Source organism: Xiphophorus hellerii, chromosome 15 (assembly GCF_003331165.1).
Source record: "Xiphophorus hellerii strain 12219 chromosome 15, Xiphophorus_hellerii-4.1, whole genome shotgun sequence".
Classification (NCBI taxonomy): Eukaryota; Metazoa; Chordata; class Actinopteri; order Cyprinodontiformes; family Poeciliidae; genus Xiphophorus; species Xiphophorus hellerii.
In genome coordinates this window covers 13,039,234-13,058,493 of record NC_045686.1, presented here as the reverse complement: position 1 = coordinate 13,058,493, position 19,260 = coordinate 13,039,234, and the positions used below count along the sequence as shown (strand labels likewise).

Here is a 19,260-nt window from a genome sequence, read left to right as displayed (position 1 = left end):
AAGAATGAAAAAGAATAATGAACCACAACTTTGTTTTTTTTCTCACTGCACATTTTGGTTCTTGACAGAGTGTGAAGTGAGGCTTAACAGTAGGTCCAAACAGCATCTCTAGTTTCTAAAAGGGGAAAAAAATGTGTGTCATGCAGGAAGGAGGTGGAGTTTCCTGTTAGCTTTTGAGGAAGCGCAGGATGAAATCGAGTAAGGCACTGCCAGCAGTGAAATTGCAGAGGACGTACAATTTGCCTTTGGCTTTGCTGAACCCCTGCTTTGGCTCAGCAAGCTGATGAACATTTACATGAAAGAAAAGCAATAACTCAAATAAACCTGCAGTCAGCTGAGAAATGTGTAGTAAAGCTTTTATATGTGATTGTGACAGTAGAGAACAGCTTTGGTTTTTGTAGACGAAACCTCAGTGCATGACTGCAAATTGCAAAGTTGGCATTAATGCTGTTTAACTCGTGTAAAATGAAAGAAATCATGGCTGCTCAAAGTGCAGCTAGGATGTTGACATCCTGTGTTACAAGCTGCGGACCTTGAACAGAGTGTGTTGTATTTAATCCGTCAACACCGCTTTTCCTGAAAACCCTAAATACTGAAACCTTCCAGCTCTTGCACTCATTATTTGTGCATAAGCCGGTGGAGGAAAGCAACAAAATAAGCTGTAACTGTTGGCAAAGGCAGTGAAAGAAGAGATGGGGTCAGCGTGCAAGAAATACAGAAGTGAAATTTTAATTGTAGAGTGAGAGAGTAAAGATGCAACGCAAGCAAAAGCGCTTTTGGCAGGATTTGATTAAACGTTGTGTCTTGTAGTGTGAGACTGCTCTCACATTGTAGTGAACTGACCATGAGCTTGTTTCAGCTTTGCAGCAATCTGGGGATTCAGAGAAAAATGATTACATTATTAAAAACGGTCATTTCTTATTTGTTTATTATTGTAATCTAGACTCTATGCAACTGCTTCCTAGTTAATAAAGCAATGTAAAAGGTCAAAGCATAACAGACTCAAAATGAAATGTCTTTACCGTCTCGTAAAACTTGACTTGCTCCTCCAGGTACTGCTGCATGACCCGGTTGTAGTCGTAGATACGGTTGCTATGGAAGTGGTTCATTTCAGCTGGGTCACAAAAACAAGAGGGGAAACCAGTGAGTTCAGACAGCACAAGACAACAAACTGCACTGTTAGATTTCAATGGCAAACACGGAGCGCTACCTTGTAAAGTGTAAGACATGGTGCTGAGACGTTTCGACATGGCTACTTTGTCAGGAGTGGTAATTTTGTTGGCAGCCACCAGCTTGTCCCCTTCCTTCACCTTGTCTATAGCTGCCTGGAGGGATTAAATATATAGTAAATACATTAAACAAACCAAACACAGGCTTTGTAAAGCATTCAATAAACCCCCTTTGAGTGCTTAATGCTCAGACCAACATACAGCTCTGGAAAAAATGAAGAGACCACTGCTCTGAACCCTATTGAAAATAATCCACAAAATATTGATTTATGAACTCTTCCTGAGTTAAAACATTAGTATTTTTATTTATAAATAAATATGAACTTGTTTTCTTTGCATTATTCGAGGTCTGAAAGCACTGCATCTTTTTCATTATTTTGACCATTTCTCATTTTCTACAAATAAATACTAAATATTTGCTTTTAAATTTCAGAGACATGTTGTCAGTAGTTCATAAAATAAAAGAACAATGTCCATTTTACTCAAACATATACCTAGAAAAAGTAAATTACTGGTCATTTTAAGTGTTCTCTTAATGTTTTCCAGAGTTGTATCTGGAAATATTGTGTATATCACAATATTTCAGTGTATATTGTGATTTCTCAAGAAACTCCAACTGTACTCACTGAACACCTTAACGCTTGCTCACCCTTCTTTTTGGTATTAATTGTGTTTTAAATCAATGTTTGCTCATGCTGCTTCAGATTCACCATGAACTACTTCCATTGCTTTCTTCTCTGCAACGAAAAGCTTAAAACTCCGCAGCAGTTACTGACAAAACATGTATTTAGGCAGATTAGCATAAAATCAACTGCTCATAGTAACTTCCTATATTATTTTTTCTAGACTATTCTAATCTTCATTTTAAAGATGTTCCAATCTGATTCCATGGCTTTAAGTGAATGGGCCCCTGACTAAATTCAACACCAGAGGAGTTTCTGTTGCACAGTCAAACCCAAAATGTCATCTAGGGAGCATTATCAGGTAGACAACTTTTTAATATACCAGCCCCCACATCTGGAAATATGGCATAGGCCATTCATATTTTGTTGTGCTAACAGATCTAGGATTTCTCCTTTACAATGATGTTTAAGAGTGTATTGGGAAATATGTACCTTATGGACCCCAATGGTATCTGGGAAGCATCCAAGGAGACCCTTATATTCATTATTGGTCTCCATGAGGAAGTGAAGATCTTTCCTAGGCTAAAAAAGAAAAGAAAAACACAAGAGGTGATAAATGTAAAAAGGAAACAGGAAGATACTCGCAGACGTAAGAAAGAATAGGAGCAAAAATACCAAATGCTAACTTTGGAGCAGGAAATAAGAGAAGAACATGATAAGGGATAACATAGGGAAAGTCACTTAGATAACAACCCCATGGCTTCAAATCAACATTCAGCTGGCTGAGAAAATTTATGGTCTGCATAACAAATCAAACAAATATCCAGCAGGATGATCTGGTTACAGCGTACAAGTAGGTGTGGCATTAACACTTCTCACTAGTCCTTGACCATGAGAGGAATTCACCTTTGTCGTTATCAACAGTTCAGCTTCATTGGATCCTGCGATGAATCAAGAGTATGGCTATAAAATGTGTTACTAAACTATAGCCAGCAACTCACACGAGCAAAACAAGCTTACCGAGCGAATTCCTCCTCGGAAAGCTGCTGGAACAATCAAACAAAGCCAAGAATTGACTTTATTACACAGAACATTAACCAGGCTATTAAAAAACCCCAACCAGTTTTCATTTTCTGCCTTTTTTAAAATCTACTTCAGTAAGATCTGACAAGGCATTGAACAGAATGTATTCAGGAAATGTTTTTAAATGCGGAAAGCTGAAAAAAACGATATACAGGCTTAAGAAGCTTTGAGACGTTTCAACAACCAGAGGTCTTCCACTTCCTTGTTTATGATAAAAAAAATAAAGCAAAAACCTAAAACCACCGATATAATCTAAACATGACTGATGGAAGTGAAACGTATATAGACGCTGAAAACTAGAACTGCCATTTTTTCTAGACAACATTTTGCCTGTTCAACAGAAAGCAGAAGATAAAAGGTTACAGACGCTGTTGTGGTTTTGATTGACTGACACTGCCAGCTGCAGAGTGAAGAAGTCGCTCTATGTTAGAGATATGCGCTGTGTCAGGTGACCTACTTTCCGAAATGAATCAATATGATAGAGGCTGAAAAGTTTACCTGCTCTGCCACCAGCTGGGCTATCTCCTCGTAGGTCTTTCCAGCCGCTGTCAAGGCATCGGTTAGAGTCGACTCACCTGCAGCAGATAAAAATATGTCTTCCAACAGATTCTGTCCATTTGTGTGATAACCTGCATCTGATTCTTTTATTACAGTTACTGAGTTACAAAAAGTAATCTGAAAATTGTAGCTGGAGACTGGCGAGCGTCTTCTGGAAAACATGAGTGTGCTGCCAAAGTGTGAGCGTCTACCTTGGTATCCACTGCTTGTGAAGACAGTAGAGAGGTTCTGCAAGGCTTTTCCTATTCTCTGGTATTCCTTTGGCAGAGCTGCAGAAGATAAATGGAAACACTCAGGACAATAAGATTTTTGATGTAAGCAATAATTTCAGAACAATGTGAAGCTGTAGCAAACACTAATTAAGATTCCCAGCTGCGTGAACGTACGTCCTGTGCATCTCTTCCAGTGCTCGTTTCCCACAGTGAGGATTTCCTTCACGCTGTCGTCCATGGCTTTGGTAAATTTACTGAACTGCTCACATTTCTGCTCCCTGGGAAAAGAGAAACACATGTGGCATGCGTAAACTACATGTGCTCCGAGCACATCAGTGGCTGCTTCTTTGAAGTTTTCTCTTTTCAGACAGTTGGGTTTAACTCACACTTCTGAAGGATCCAGGTCTGCAGCTTCTGGCTCGATTGTGGTGAAGATCATCACTCCAACCGTCTCATCTTTTTCCGCTTTTCTCTTCCCCGTCTTCCAGTCCTGTCACAAACAAAAGTTAGTGCTTTGCAAATGTACTGTCATTTCTTGAACATGTTCACATTTTGTTATACTACAACTGATTGAGACTCTGCCAGCTGTAGAGTGAAGAAGTGGCTCTATGTTATGAGATGTATTTTCTCTCACGTTGGTGACCTACTTCCCGAACATGTGCATAATTGTAAACGAGCCATGATATATGATTTTCAATCATTTTTAAGCAAAATATTTGAAAAGTGTGACAAAAAGTTGTAATCATCTAAAAATTCATTACCAAATGTGTAATTGCATCCTTGTAATATTACAGCTAAGATCTTTGAAAATCCTCTGAGAACATTAGCAAACAAGTAGCACCACAAAGAATGAGGAACAGAGCAGACAAGGAGAGAGACAACATCCCAAGCTTTAAACATCTCACAGCTCTGTTCAAACAATAATCAATAATAATACTGAATAATTCTTGTGAATATGTTGCACAGAAAACTTGACCTTTATAGAACAGTGGCAAAAAGGAAGATAATGGTGAGAGGAAGTCAAGTAGGAAGTCTAATTTAATGTTTACCACAAGGCGTGCAAACATGTTTAAGAAGAAGTTCTGGTTAGGTGAGATGAACATTTAACTTAACTACAACTTTAATTTGCCTACACATAGAACACTGAGTGCGACAAGAAGCTAAAACTGTTTCACAGTGAAACATGGTGGCAGCATCAAGGTGTGGTAAGATGACTGAAGGTAAACACAAGGCAAACATGGACAAGACTGGAACAGTAACTTTACCTTCCAGCAAGATACAAACACTTACACAGATAGTCAGAGCTACAACAAGATGGCTTAGATAAAAGTATGTGTGCTGGAATGGCCCAGTCCAAGTCCAGACTTAAATATAAATGAGAATCTGTGGCAAAACTTGAAAATTTATGCTCCTCATTCAATCTGTCTGAACTATTTTGCGAAGAAGAATTGGGAAGACTTTCAGGTTTAAATATGCAGAACTAATAGAGACATTCTCCTGAATGCATCCAGTTATAACTGCATAACTGGACTTTAAAGATTTTCATTAGTAAAACTTTTAAAAACAATGTATCATTTTTACTTACAATTCAAATGATGCTATTCTGTGAACAACCAAGTTTGCGATTGTAGCAAGATCCCAGGGATATGTATACTGAAAGCACTGTACCTCAGAAAAACAATAACATAAGGACTGCAATCATGTGTGTATGGTGAACTGCTTGTTTCCTCAACAAAAAAATAGAGTCAGTTTGAACAGTTAAGCTTTGCAATCTAAACATACATTTTCCTGGAAAATATAATACATTGTACCTTTTCATCTTTGTATGTGAGGAAAAGCTGGAACACATCGCTGCCAGAAATAACAGGGTGTCTGCACATCCTGGACATCCAACCCTGCAACCGCTCCATGCGCATCTTAATAAACTCCTCCTCAAAACGCCCTTAAAAAAATATTATATATTTATTGTGGTGCTTGCATTTAAAATACCAACATACCATTCTAAATCATTTCTAGCTAGCGTAGAAATGAGCTCACCTGTCACCTGCTTGTCTGGCAAAGAGGGAATTGGAATGGCCGACCCAAATTTATCCAGGAGTCTCTCGTAGAGCCAATCGAAGTGCTTGTATCGATGATTGACAGGTCGGTTTGTTGTCTGAAAAAAAAAAACATGTTAAGCAAGTAGAAAAAAACATCCATTTAAGACATTAAATGTATTATTTTCAGATGATTTCTTGCAGTCGTAATGCTAAGGCTCTAGTTTATTGCAGTTATTTTGCATTGTGGAGAAGAGTCTGCAAACTCACATTGGGTGTGATTTGGTACTCTATGTAGCTCTTGAGGCCGTACATCTTGGACCCTTTCTTGGGATCAGCTACGATGCAGTCTATCTGGGTTTCTGGGTAAGACCATACAGGACCAACCTCACCCACCTGAGCATGCAACACATAAACCTTTATAAGAGAACCCAAGCACTCCAAAAACAGTCAAAGGAAAGTGACATTCTCATTATGACAGTGATGCTAAATGTACTAGGCATCTTAAACACAGCATGTTTTTGAAATAAGTCAAAGATGAGATAACGAGTGCAGCTGTGGGTTGGTTAAATCAGATAGTGCTGGTGTAATTTTTGTGAAACGCGGCTATCATTAGGGCTCACATACGTATATTGACAGCTTGTCTTTCCCTTTTGCAATCTGTTTGCACAGAAGGTAGAGCTCAGGACCAGACTTGGAGAATCCTGGAAATCTGTTAAAAAAATAGGAATAAAAGTCTCTTGATTAGAACATATTGCTACAATATAAACTCAGATGATTTAAAAATTAGAATCAAAATGCTTTTACAGGCTTTTGTTGCATTAGTCTATATAACAAATGATTTTGAAGCCTCATGTACAGAAGACTTAATAAAACATACTTATTGAGGGATATTTTCATTGACGAAGCATGCATTCCTCCTCTCTGTATTCCACCAGCTTCCCCAGATTCTGTGTAGACGGCATTTGATTTCATGTCATCCCATTCATCATCCCACTCATCATCCTCTGCCGCTGTAAGAGAAAGGTGATTCAAATATTATTGTCTTTAATCAGAGTGACAAGGTCGCATTTGTTCTCCAGTAGTTATATTTAAAATTGTTTCCTTTTAACAAAATTGGTGGAATCGAATCTTAAAATAGGGTTGCACGATATTAGAAAATCATGCGATGGCGATATTGTGGATAAATATAGTGATAGTAACACCCTTTGCAATAAGAAAACATTTTCCTCTCTCATCTGATTTTTATCGTTGTGCCTCCAGATGTTTTTCTGACTTTCAACATCTTGAGCACTGAGATGATGGAGTCTTTTGCACGGAGCACTCTCAAAATATTGCTGGAATGCCGAGTGTGAACTCGTGATGCCTTATATTAGCCAAAAATATTTTTTTGCAGTATTATTGTCACATACATGGATATTGCAGTTGCAATATATTTGTGATAAATTGAGCAGAACTATATTAAATGAGCTGGATTAATGTACCGTAAAGGTTGACACCCGTCCCTGACAAAAGCAACTAGATCAGTACCTTTTGAGTCTCACTTTCTTGGGTCAAAATCAGAGTTTACATTTTTCAGGCCAAATTTAATTCTATTAAAAAATACATATGTCCAAGCTCAGTAAGACAACAAAGCAAGAGCTCAGTGATGCTGAAGTTAACAGTCCTGTACATTCCAGGATTAATTTTCTAAGAAAAAGGGAAATCCTTGAGTCAGAGAATATTTCCCCACTTGATTCAGAAAATGCAGTAATGATACAACTTTTTTCACATTTGTAAATACTGTAGTTAGCATGCTTTCTAAAAAAACACATTTGAGCACTTCAATCATCACATCAAACCAGCAGGTTAAAACTGCACCACATCCATTTCACATGTTAATTTCACAATTTGTTCTGAGGCATATGTCCTTTTCTGCTATAAATTATGTTCATCTACTATGCTGAACCTCAATGCTTATAAAGCACTGAAACTAACAGGTGAATAAATTATCCAAACATGTTACTGCTGCCACAAAAAGATGCAGCTAGCTTAATCTTGCACTTCTTTTGCAGTCTGTTAGAAATATAAAAACATGCAGTAAAAAACAGACATCTAAAATCCTCTAAAACATCATGGAGAAACCATGTCCAGCAGTTTCTAATGACACAGTTGTTAATCTAGTGTCAGTATTGAGCTTCAAGCACATGCTTTAGAAATAAATGCGATTCATTTTGTCCCACCAGAACAAGAAAACATCCATTCGGGCAATAAAGCAGATACCTGTGTAATCAATAAGGTAAGGATATGGGTAGATGTCTTTGGCTAAGAGAAAGAAAAGGGGAAAGTCTGTTCATTTTTCTCATGGCAGCTCATTTCCTCTGTTCCTTTTTTTATTAAAAAAGCATCAAGAGAATTTAAAATCCAGGTGGAGTCATTTGTCGCTGTGAGTCATTAGTGAGGCTAACTTTTCCAGTCTGGCAAAAACAAAATTATGACTCAATAGGCTACAGAAAAGCTGGAGCATTTCACAGGAGAGGAATAGCATCAGAGTTAGATTTGCTCCTACACAGACATGAATGACATTTCCTAACCAGATGACATTTCAGTATATTATCAGATAATTTCACAGTATTTATAACATTTTTCAACTATTTCAATGATGAAAATGCATCATGTGACGATACATAAATAAATTTAGTTTCATTTGCATGTGCACTGTAAGGATGACTTGTTTTGGAGATAAAAAATAAATAAATAAAAAGAATTTTAGATTGGGCTAACCAGAGTTTAGGCCCAAATCTGTCCAAAAATGTGTCCAAGGACTCAGAGGTCTGTGGGAAAGATTTGTTATTATAATATCGTAGATTTTGAGGCCTTTTGCAAAGTAGAGAGACCAAATAACACCAAGTCAACATGTAGCACTGAATCAAAAGGTGCTTCGACTATTAGCTTTAGTATGTGTTCACTTATCCAACCAGGTTTTTTAATACACAATTTTCCCTCTAACACTTCAGTTAAATTTTCTACTGTATTGTACAGAATACATGTTACATTAAATCCTGAAATAGTTTATGAAAAGTGCATTTATTCATTTTGCAAGATATAATTAATAAATAAATTCAGTACATATAATGTTTGCATGCTGTGGAGGGCAGAATATTTTATTCTGATGAAAAAGAGCATGAAACCTAAACAAATGTGTATTTAATAGGTCTGATCTGCAGGTTATGAGAAATATTTACCAAAACACACAAATTGACACCTGTTGTGAGTTGGGCTTTAAAACTGTGCAAACAACAAATGTTGGAGCAACCGACTGATTTACTGTATTTACTTCATTTACTGTAAAGGTATGCTACCAGATGCAGCAAAAGGTGCAGCATTATCACCACATGCAAGAATGAGAAGTCTGTAATTTATCTCTGACAGACAAAGCTTTTTCTTCTCTGAGGCTATATAAATCTGAAAGTGATGAGATGCTCAGAGATTTATAATATCTTCCTGGTTCACAACAGGAGAGACTTTTTATTGTTTCTACTTTACTAAATAAGCTTCTATAGTCACATGAATGTTGAAGACTTTAGTCTTCCATTTAAATTAAAAAGTTATATTTCTTTATAGTTTACAGCATATATAGCTTATTTGTTCTGGTTATTTGTGTTGCACATGAGCTAAGATAAAGGAAATAATTTGCCCCTATAGTCTAGATCTTATTTTATTTTATAGTCTATTAATGAGATATCTACAAATAGATTTTATTCTAGAGGAAGTTATTGTAAAATATGCTAAAACTCATTATGAGCCATCTGAGTGGCTATTTGTGTCTTCACTAAAAGTTTTCCCCAGTGTATTATAAGCCTGGCGGGCCACCAGGCTTTACTTGCCTTAGGCCAGACTAAGCATTGTTTATTTTAAATAGGGCTATTTGTACACCAGTAACGGTGACAGTAAAGACGGATTGGGTTAAGTTTATAATCGATGTATTGAACTGGGTGAGGGGTTATGTGCACCAATTGCGCCGTCCCTGCACCTGCCCGTTGGCCTCAGACACCATTATTCAAAAATTATGATGCCTTGCTTGTGCACCTCCAAATTTTTGTAACTTAACATTTTTCAACACAAAAAACATGCCGGGCTGCTGGTGGACTGCCCTAGCGCCCCTACCACCAGACTTAGCAGGTTCGAAACCCTGATACTTAATACAAAAATCAGCATTTAGTGCATAAAGTAAAAAAAAAATACAAAACTAGCATCTAAACACACCTTAAAGCTCCTCTGGAAACATAATTCTAACATAACACTAAGCCTAACATACGCAGCTGCTGTTAAAACAAACAGTTTCTTACCTGGGCCTTGGTAAGCCTGAGGGTGACCCTGTGATACATTGCCCCAGGGGTCAGCAGCACTCTTCCCAGTCTGAGTGCCCTCTGCATTAGAGGCCCAGTTGTTGTTTGTGCCCCCTGAAGGGTCTGCATTCCACGCTGACCAGGGATCATTACCATTGCTGGCCTGAGAGAGACATACAAGAGAGGCAGTGAGGGATCAGAGGGAGGACTGTGATGGCAGAGAGGAGAGAGAACAGACACGGTCTGTTTCATGTGAAGCCAACAGCAGTCCTAAATCAACATGCTTTTTAAACGTGGTGCAGACCAGTCCTTCAGCGGAGCATACATTAAAAAATGATTCAGCAATGACAGCTTGGTCTGTAATTGTTGTTTTTTGAATGAGCTTTCATCTAAGTTAGATGAAATGTTGCAAATTTGCAGAAAGATACATGCTCAAACGCAATACACTATGCTTAGGTTACTATGTTTTCACAGCACTTATAAGCACTGAGATAAACTCCATGACATGCTTCAAAAACTTGCATAGAGAAGCATGCAACCGGATTTGTCTGTGTGTGCATGCCTTAGTAGGTTAAAATTTGAATACTGCTAACCAAACTCTGCTGACTGAACGTAGACTTTAATGCAAACTGCTGAAAGAAGAAAATTACGTAATGCAGTTATGAAAAAAAAAAGTTTTTGTTTTAAAATTTTTTAAATGTTTTACTGTATTCACATCAAATCAAGAAATGATTGCTTATGTCGAAACCGTTTTATGAATCATAAATACATTTTGCCGTCACTAAATGAATAGTTGGGATGCTTCAATTGATCGACTGCTGCTTGGAATTGTCTCATTTCCTGATTAATGATTAATCAAGAAATGATTAATTATTTTCTGACCTGATTCAGGAAATAACCTCCTGACCTGACCTGGTGTGGATCACACCTTTTAATCAGTGAGTGAATATATCATAGCCGTCAATTGGACTACCGACAGCAGAATTACAGTTCACTAATTTTTAGATAAATAAGGTTAAAGGAAGCAGTTTACTACAGACGTATCCCTGGCATTTCATGTGGTATACTAGCATTTAGACAGCCAACATTATGAATTATGAATTGTAAAATTTGTGAATTTTGTTTTGAAATAAGCTAAATATGATGCTGTATTCTGATTAATAAAAAAGATATAAAGCTGTAATTTCATTATACTTCTTTAGAAATTGCGATATTTTTGTCAAACATTGGTGTCAATTGAGATGAATACATATTTTTCTCACACTGTCATTCTTATCTGTGATTACAAAGCTTTCAAGACTTTGAGGAACTCAGGCTCTATCACCACTGCCAGGTGTGATGACTTCCTGCAGGGAAATTTCACCAAACAGCCTAAATGTATTATTGGCATGCAAATGTTTATATTGCAAATACTGCATTGCAAACAGTCTGTAGATATGTTTAACAGTGCACACATTGATGATGCAATAATACAGCTTCAATATTATTTTGGAGCTCTAGAGGAGTTGATTTGAGATTTCCAGTAACAAAAAGGGGAAAACAGGTTTCCGACTGTTGATGTCTTTGCTGTAAATATTTTCTGAGATCAATCAGAGAAAAATCAGATAAAATTGGTAATGTCTTTCTTTACAAAAAGTGGACATTTGAATCAGTCTAGAAAAGTGCAATCGATGAACATTTAACAAAGAATCCAGATTCATATTTTCCAGTCTGGATGATGATTTGTGTAATCTGGAACCATCCATTTGTTTGCTCAGTGGTGCAAGGTGAAAAAAGAAGGTGAGAGATCATGCGTTTTTAGACAGAACGTGAATGTGTCAAAGCAGATCAAACAGAAAACCAAGGTGAGAATTGGTGAAGACAAGACGGCTCAAACTAATGCCTCTTGTCATGCTCACAACCCCCAAGTGGCATTTACCTCCTCGGGGGACGGGAAGAAAGGGGTAACTGGGGTGTCTGGGGTGTCTGGAACGGGATTCAAAGCCCCAGATTCCACCTTGAGGGGAATAGAAGGTGAGATGAGAACAAAATGCCTGCAGACGGGGTTAAAACTGAGCAGAGAGTGGGTTAAAGTGAGGCCTCAACGTATGCGCTTGAATAAGTAAGAAGCAATGAGCGACAAAAGCTGACACATTTTCTGCAGTGACTCTTAAACATACTGTGCCCCAAACATTTTCACCAATCCAGCAGTGCGCTCTTTTTTTTTTGTTTAAGCTTCTGGCTGCTAAAGACAGAAAAGTCCACTCAAACAATTTCCTCTCAGTTCTGCAATATTGCATTTAAAAATATGTCAGTTTGAAATTATATCTCTCACTGCAGCTGCTCTCACTTCTGCATCTGGGGTTCACACGAACTGAACCAAACTGTGAATCAAACACACTTCTGCTTTTTTTTTTTTGCTTGCTCTTCAACACCACTCCATCATACAATGCCTCATCAAAATGTAAAGAATATATTTTACAGCTTGTTATGTTAAATGTCTAATTATTTTATTGGACAGACCAACCCAAAATGTTCCATAACTATGGATTTGAATAACCAAGGTGAATGTTGTTCATTTTTAGGTATAAAGACCTGAAGACAGTGGTGTGCATTTGTATTTATATCTTTTTTTATTATTCTGCCACCTCAAAAGAAAATGAAGTCACAAAACATCATGAAAACAAAAAAAAAATCAATAAAAAATAAAATAAAATACAAAAAAAAAACGGCAGACAACCATAATCAGAAAACCATTCAAGAGGCCTGAAGTAACTCTGGAGGAGCTGCAGAGATACACTCCTCAGGTGGGAGAATCAGGAGAAAATTGAGTCTTTGTATTAAAGTGGCAAAAGAGAAACAATTAATCAAAGAAAGCTGTTTGCCACATATTATGCAAGGAAGATAAAAGTAGGGGCTCTAACATTGCCCCATCAAACTGAAAACCACACCCCGATATAGAAACATGGTGGTTGCAGTATCATGCTGTGGAAAGTTTCCTTCCACAATTACAGGGAGGTCAGTGAGAGCTAATGGGGAAAAAGATTAAACGAGACACATGGTAATTCTCATGAAAACCTGCTAATGACTGCAAAAAGATCTGAGTCTAGGGTGGAGGTTCAGCTTCCAGCAGGACAATTACACCAATCTTACATCCAGAGGTGGTCAGATTTAGATCAAAGCACATTTATGAGTTAAAATCATCAGGCAGGGCTTAAGAAAAATGAGCAAAATCTCTAAAGCTGGTAAAGACAGACCCCGAAAGACTAACAATACATATGAATACATATGCACACCTGTATGACAATAAAACCAATACGTTTCTTTTCACTTCAAATTTAAGTGCTACTTTGTTTAAGTCTATGATAAAAGATTTTCCAAAATAAATTAGTTTGGAATTGTCTTCTGACAAAAACGTATGAAAACCTCTTCAGAGCACGTGGTGGTGAAACATGGTAGGTGGTCTGCTTGTTATTGTTGTGTATTTTCGCCACTTGTGAAGAGGCTAAGCTTCCTCACATGTGGAGGAGGAGGCTTCCCAAGCGTTTTCTCCTTGCTTGGGGAGGAAACAAGAAGTCAGGTCAGCAACATTATCTTCACCAGCTTGGCACCTTACCTGGTATTGTGCAGCTGTTGATAGAGGTGCAAATGCATCAAAGACAGAAAGGTCCTGATATGCGACGTTTTCTGCATTTGAAGGGGGTGCCGTCGATGCTGCTGGAAATGCAGGAAATTCATTTTTGAACTACAAAATGAAAAAGAAGAAGAAAAATTTTTACATTAGGTGAGAAAAAAATTAATGTAATTTCACCATAATGTAATAATTTCTAAAGGTATGTTCTTTTATGGTAATGTGATTGCCTTCTTGTCTGTCTTCTCCAGATTGTGTTAACAAATTGTGACGGCACAGGGTGGTGACTTCCATATATGCTCTACGACTCAACCACAATGCAAAGCTTATTTTTATTTTACTATGTCCTATTTTCGCCAGCATACTAAAAAGGCACAAATAGTTGCTGCTTGAGTACTAGAGAGTCTGTGTTTTATCAATAGCCAAAACATGAACTTTAACTGCGATTATCATCTGGAAGTTTTTAAGAGTTGGGCATGAGATCTAAACAGCTCTGGAGCAGCTGGAGAGTCAACAAAAGGTCAGGCAAGCTTGTTTGGACTATCAGAATAGTTGAATCTATCTTTCACGTGTACACACAGGCGTTACTCTGGGAGTTGTTGAGGAAAGTTTTAACAGAGGAGGCTAAACTGTTAGCATCCCAGACTTTACTTTTATTCAGAGTCTGAATGTCTTTAGAGTGAATCATATCCACGGATGCAGTCAGAGAACCGGATCAGGCTAGACACGCACACAAACACACACTACAAAACACCCTAATCAGCAGATCCCTGAAGGAGGAACATCCTGTTGTGATTTCAATGTCAGGCGAAGCGACAGCACCACAGTTAGCATATGCATCCTGGTATCTGATGGGGAGGGCACACACTCTTCTCACCCTGACCTTATAACATGCAACTATCAACTTTTGTTTATAATTAAACTGGTGATATGTTAGTGTTAAATAGTGTTTGGGGTGAGACGTTTCCTAAATTATCCAGCACAAAACACACTTCATTATCAGCGCTTTCTGACTTACCTCAATGTAATCTTCAGGCACCAGTCCAACTTCTCCTCTTGAATTCTGTGCTTCAATCCAACCCCCTCCAATACCCTAGAATGAAAAGAGAGTCGGGATTTTATGTGACAGAGAAGCACATCATAGTGCAAAATACTGAAATGAAATAAAAGAAAAAATAAAACATTGTTTTCAAAGTTTTTTCAATTGATTGTGTTAGAATGAGCAAGTCAAAGTCCTCGTCAAAATCCAAATAAGTATCTGCTGCAACACTTGAAAGTCAATGTTTACAGTCACTTCCCGTCTGATCTGCATGAGCTTAAGCTACATGAAAAAAAAAGACGGCTAAATTTCCATCAATTTCCAAAGCTGGCATTGAGGCATCATAAAGACCTGAAGCTCTAAGTGGCTCAACACACTTACAGCTGAAAACAAATGTCGTGCTTTGTGTTAGTCTGTCCCATAAAATCTCAATAAAATCTAATAAAGTTTGTGGTTGCAATGTGACGACAGAAGAAACAGAGTGGCATAAATATTTTTCAACGCACCGTAAGTTTATATGGTGCCATATTCAACTATGAAGGAGATTCCAGCAGATAGCTTAAACAAAGACATTTGGAAGCTCTAGATCTTCTATGAAGATTTATAAAATTCCCAGCTACAGCCTATTTGGCAATGACAAAAAAAACAAAAAACACACCAACTCTTCCAGATTTGGTTCTGACAGACTTAGACTAGAAAACTATGTAGGTCAGCACAGCGTAAGTAAGCTTTGAACTGTTGGCAACTGACTCTAATGACATCATGTTTGTTCAGTCATTTGTTCCCCTCTCGTCCGTTCTTTCTTGTTTGGTAAGTAATTTATGAGACAGCACTTGAGCAACACGAGATCATGCGATCTTGCTCTGTTCAGCTGAGTTAGTTTTCAATGCCAAAATCGTAAAGAGCTTCATACAGGCCATCAATCTTTTTTTCATTATTATTTAACTTTAAACCAATATGATCCAAAACAAACTCTTTCCTCAGTAAAAATGCTAATAAATCTAAAAAGAGTATGACTTTTACACACAAATATCTGAAAGCTAAGGTCCTGTCTACAATAACAGGACAGTTTTAGTTTTTCTTTTTTCCCCCTTTTCTTATTACCTTATTGGTGATAGTGATTGTCTCGCCTTCTCTCACTGTCAGCTCATTGTTGCCGGGCTCAGCGGCGAAGTCATATAAAACCTGTGCCTGAGAACAAACAAGAAAGAATGATCAATGGTTTTGTTGCTTAAACATTAATGTATGGTCAGGACATTCAATGACCCCTGTGGCAAGCTAACAGCTGTGAAGAAAAATAAGGGTAATGACAAACAGGTCAAACTAGTTCTTGTAAGCAAGTATATGCACCACCATTCAGTAGTGAAAAATAAAATAAATAAAAAAACGCAGAGAAAACTTTCAGCGGTGGAATGTGAGGCAGAACAGAGATCTGCTTGAGTTTTAGTAAAAACTGGGATTATACCCAAGGGAAAGTCATGGAAGTCACTGCAAAAAGGCCTCACCATTGCAGGCAAAGTTGTCGTTTCTTTTCAAATATCTTTGAAAATGATTTGTATATTTGTTATTATGATTAACAAAATGATTCTACCTCCTATGTGAACAGTTTGGTAAAGATGTATCTACTTTTAGAATGCTTTATGTCAAAAATATGATATTTATGAAGCGCAGAAACCATAAAGCTCATAAGCAAAACCTGGAAAGTTACTTTATGTGTTTTGTGTTTTTAAGAAAAAAATTCATAATCCATATTTTAGATATAAAGCTAAGACTTTAAGCTTTTAAAAAATATTGGCATCATATGTTTTAAAATTGGGCTGTATTGAGGTATGCATAGAAAATCATAAGTAGAACCCAAACTCCTCTGCATTGAAAGAAACCAGATATGGTGGTTTTTGAATCTGAATAGGTTATGTCCTTGCTGCCTCCCTCTCCTGGCGCGGACTACTCGGATGAGACCCCAGGCACACGCACAATTTGCTGAAAGGACTACATACCCCTTTTGGCCTAGAAACACAGAATGATTCATCAGAATAAGATGTAGAGTGTCATTGAAGAGAAGAGTGGTTGTATTTCCATTCTAGACCTGTTAGCCCAGTGACTTGATGTCAGATAAGCGGGGGAAAATACATGTAACAGCTCAACTTTTCTCTTATGCTGTTCCTGTGATTTATAGTCAAGCTTTACGAAAAGATTTATTGAAAGCTTTAATTGGCATGCCTGTTAAAGCTCAAATGCATGCACAGTAACAGAACAGACAGCCTGACTAACTTGTGTCAGTTAACATCCACTTGTTACACTATCAAAGGCAAAATGTATAATATTCTACACAATAAGCTTGGAAACTACCACTACATTTAATGGGTACTTAGTCCATATTTATGTTTAAACATATAAAAAATAAACTTGCAATAACTGACTTTCTAAACATTATTAATGTTATAATGAATATAGCATACCATAGTAACTGAAAGAACCATTACTGTTTTAATTTAAAACAACTTGATCTCTTTGATTTGCTTTAAATACAACCAATCATGGTTTATTTGATAAAGATTAACAATGTAAAGACCTATGCCTAGGCTGTAAGAATTTTGATAACTGAACTATTATTTTACTTATTAAAAGCAATAAAAATAAACATGTGAAACTCATTAAATCATTTTGACTTCCCAGAAAGGACTGGACTGAAAATAATGCATAATATTATAATAAATAATCTCTATATATCAGCTCTGATTATTTTATTAACAAAATAATTTTTAAAAAGCAAAAGTATTAATTATCAAACAGAATTTATGTTTTGTTTTCTACTTTTGTACCTAAACATCTCACATAATTCATAATGAAATGCATCAAAATAACGTTTAATATTGAGATATAAATATACATTAAATAGTTTCATAAAATGTAAACACCACCGCAAAGTGATTTAGTTTTTAACTGTATTTTAGTATTTGACTATAAAATGAGTCCTCCTCAATTCAGATAGATGTCCTACGGCTGAACCCGGAAGACTACATTTCCCAGAATTCTGCGGAAGTAGCAATGACCCGCACTGTGGAGGCTGTAAAATGTCACAAGACAGTTTCTTGACGATACACATTTTCCATGTTTACCAGAAGCAGTTGTATCACTTTTACTCCATACACCTGTACAGTAAGCAACCACGCGTTTACAGAATACTTAAAGATGAGTTTAATTTGAAATGTAGTTTCAAAAATCTTCACAAGAACACTTGACAAACTACAACTCTGACAACCCGAATCTATTGCTAGTACAAACACAAAAAACAACTGGCAGGGCAAACCGCAGGGGACAGGGCCGAGAGCAACACCTCTAAATCTCTCTGGAAAGTTAACATTCCTACCTTTAACGCCATTGTGGCAGCATTGATCAATCATTACAGAAACAGGCCCCGTGTTTTTTTAAGATTCCCAGTCCTCAGCTGGTCATCTCCCCCCGCTGCTCTTCAACTGCTGCTGGCGAAGAAAACTCGACAAGTCCTCCCTTCCGCGAGTCTTCGCGTCACAGTCCTCAGCAAACGATTAAAAACAGTTTAAAGCTTAAAAAACAGGCGAGAACTAAAGAAAAGTGACGACGGAGCAGATTCGGAGCGAAAGAGCTAAGTTTGAACCGCGTAAGGAGCTGCTGCTGACAGCGCGGAGGAGGGAGTGACCTGAGATAGAGAGAGAAACCGGAAAGGTAATTCAGGTCCGGTATGGCTCCCCACAGACTTAACTCTGAAATTAATTAAATTTAAAAAAATATTTTAAAAGTAAAATATCTTTATTAAAAGTAAAAAAAACCCAACTATATTTATTTATATTTTAAAGCACCCCTTTAGCCCTACTTCCTTACCATCTTTTCAGTCAGTACTGTACTACAATAACAAAAGTAGATATATAATTGAATTGTAAACGTTAAATATTGAAGACATCATTCTGGATAGAACACATTTAATTCCAAAAAATATATATTATAGTAATTTTAAAATACCATGCTCTTTTAAAAGATCTATGTGCTCTCCGAGTATTACTTGTGATTGTCATGATTGCTGTACTTATCTTCTGGGAGCCACTCTTATTTATCTGTACATGTTGCAGATAGTTCAACTGCAGCAGTTAGAGGAGTGACCTCACCCATGTTCATCTTGAGTCGTTTCTTATTGCAACGTCTCCCTCTGCTGGACTTAAATTGACATTACAATGCAAGACAAGCTTTATTGCTGGGTAATTTAGTAAAAAATTCATATTTAACTATTTATTGTTAAATAATTCTACCAAATAATAAGGCTACGAATATAAATGTCTGAATTAAAAAATATCTGAATTTAGCAAATATAAATAATTTTGCGATCCTAACTGATCTTGTAATTTAAATATATGGTTTCAACTTTATGTCCCTTAATGCAGTTTATCCACTTGCACTTTTAAAATAATTTTCTTCAAGGATCATCATCATCATTAGCGGTTCATACAAAGTTCTTCTTTAAGTTATTTGGAAACACTTTACTTCTTTTCCCTTAACTGATATGGTTTG

At 37.0% G+C, this 19,260-nt stretch overlaps 1 protein-coding gene across 4 annotated transcripts; it reads right to left on the bottom strand.

The window, feature by feature from the left end:
* Window positions 1-698: 698 nt before the first annotated feature.
* Window positions 699-18,410, bottom strand: snx9b (sorting nexin 9b). 4 transcript variants are annotated; one of them, XM_032585551.1, is made up of 20 exons: window positions 18,089-18,410; window positions 15,823-15,909; window positions 14,698-14,772; window positions 13,665-13,793; window positions 11,988-12,065; window positions 10,070-10,232; window positions 8,004-8,045; window positions 6,622-6,754; window positions 6,369-6,453; window positions 6,012-6,137; window positions 5,743-5,860; window positions 5,517-5,647; window positions 4,092-4,195; window positions 3,880-3,983; window positions 3,685-3,762; window positions 3,434-3,510; window positions 2,345-2,434; window positions 1,211-1,325; window positions 1,023-1,114; window positions 699-871 (listed from the first exon to the last, which is right to left on the bottom strand). In XM_032585551.1, exons 1-20 carry the CDS (start codon window positions 18,098-18,100, stop codon window positions 824-826), a joined length of 1,887 nt encoding a protein of 628 aa, XP_032441442.1. In that variant the 5' UTR covers window positions 18,101-18,410; the 3' UTR covers window positions 699-823. The 4 variants fall into 4 exon arrangements, with proteins under 4 accessions (XP_032441442.1, XP_032441443.1, XP_032441444.1 ...); XM_032585552.1 differs by lacking the exon at window positions 8,004-8,045 and having other exon boundaries at window positions 18,089-18,409; XM_032585553.1 differs by lacking the exon at window positions 11,988-12,065 and having other exon boundaries at window positions 18,089-18,409.
* Between the last annotated feature and the right edge of the window lie 850 nt (window positions 18,411-19,260).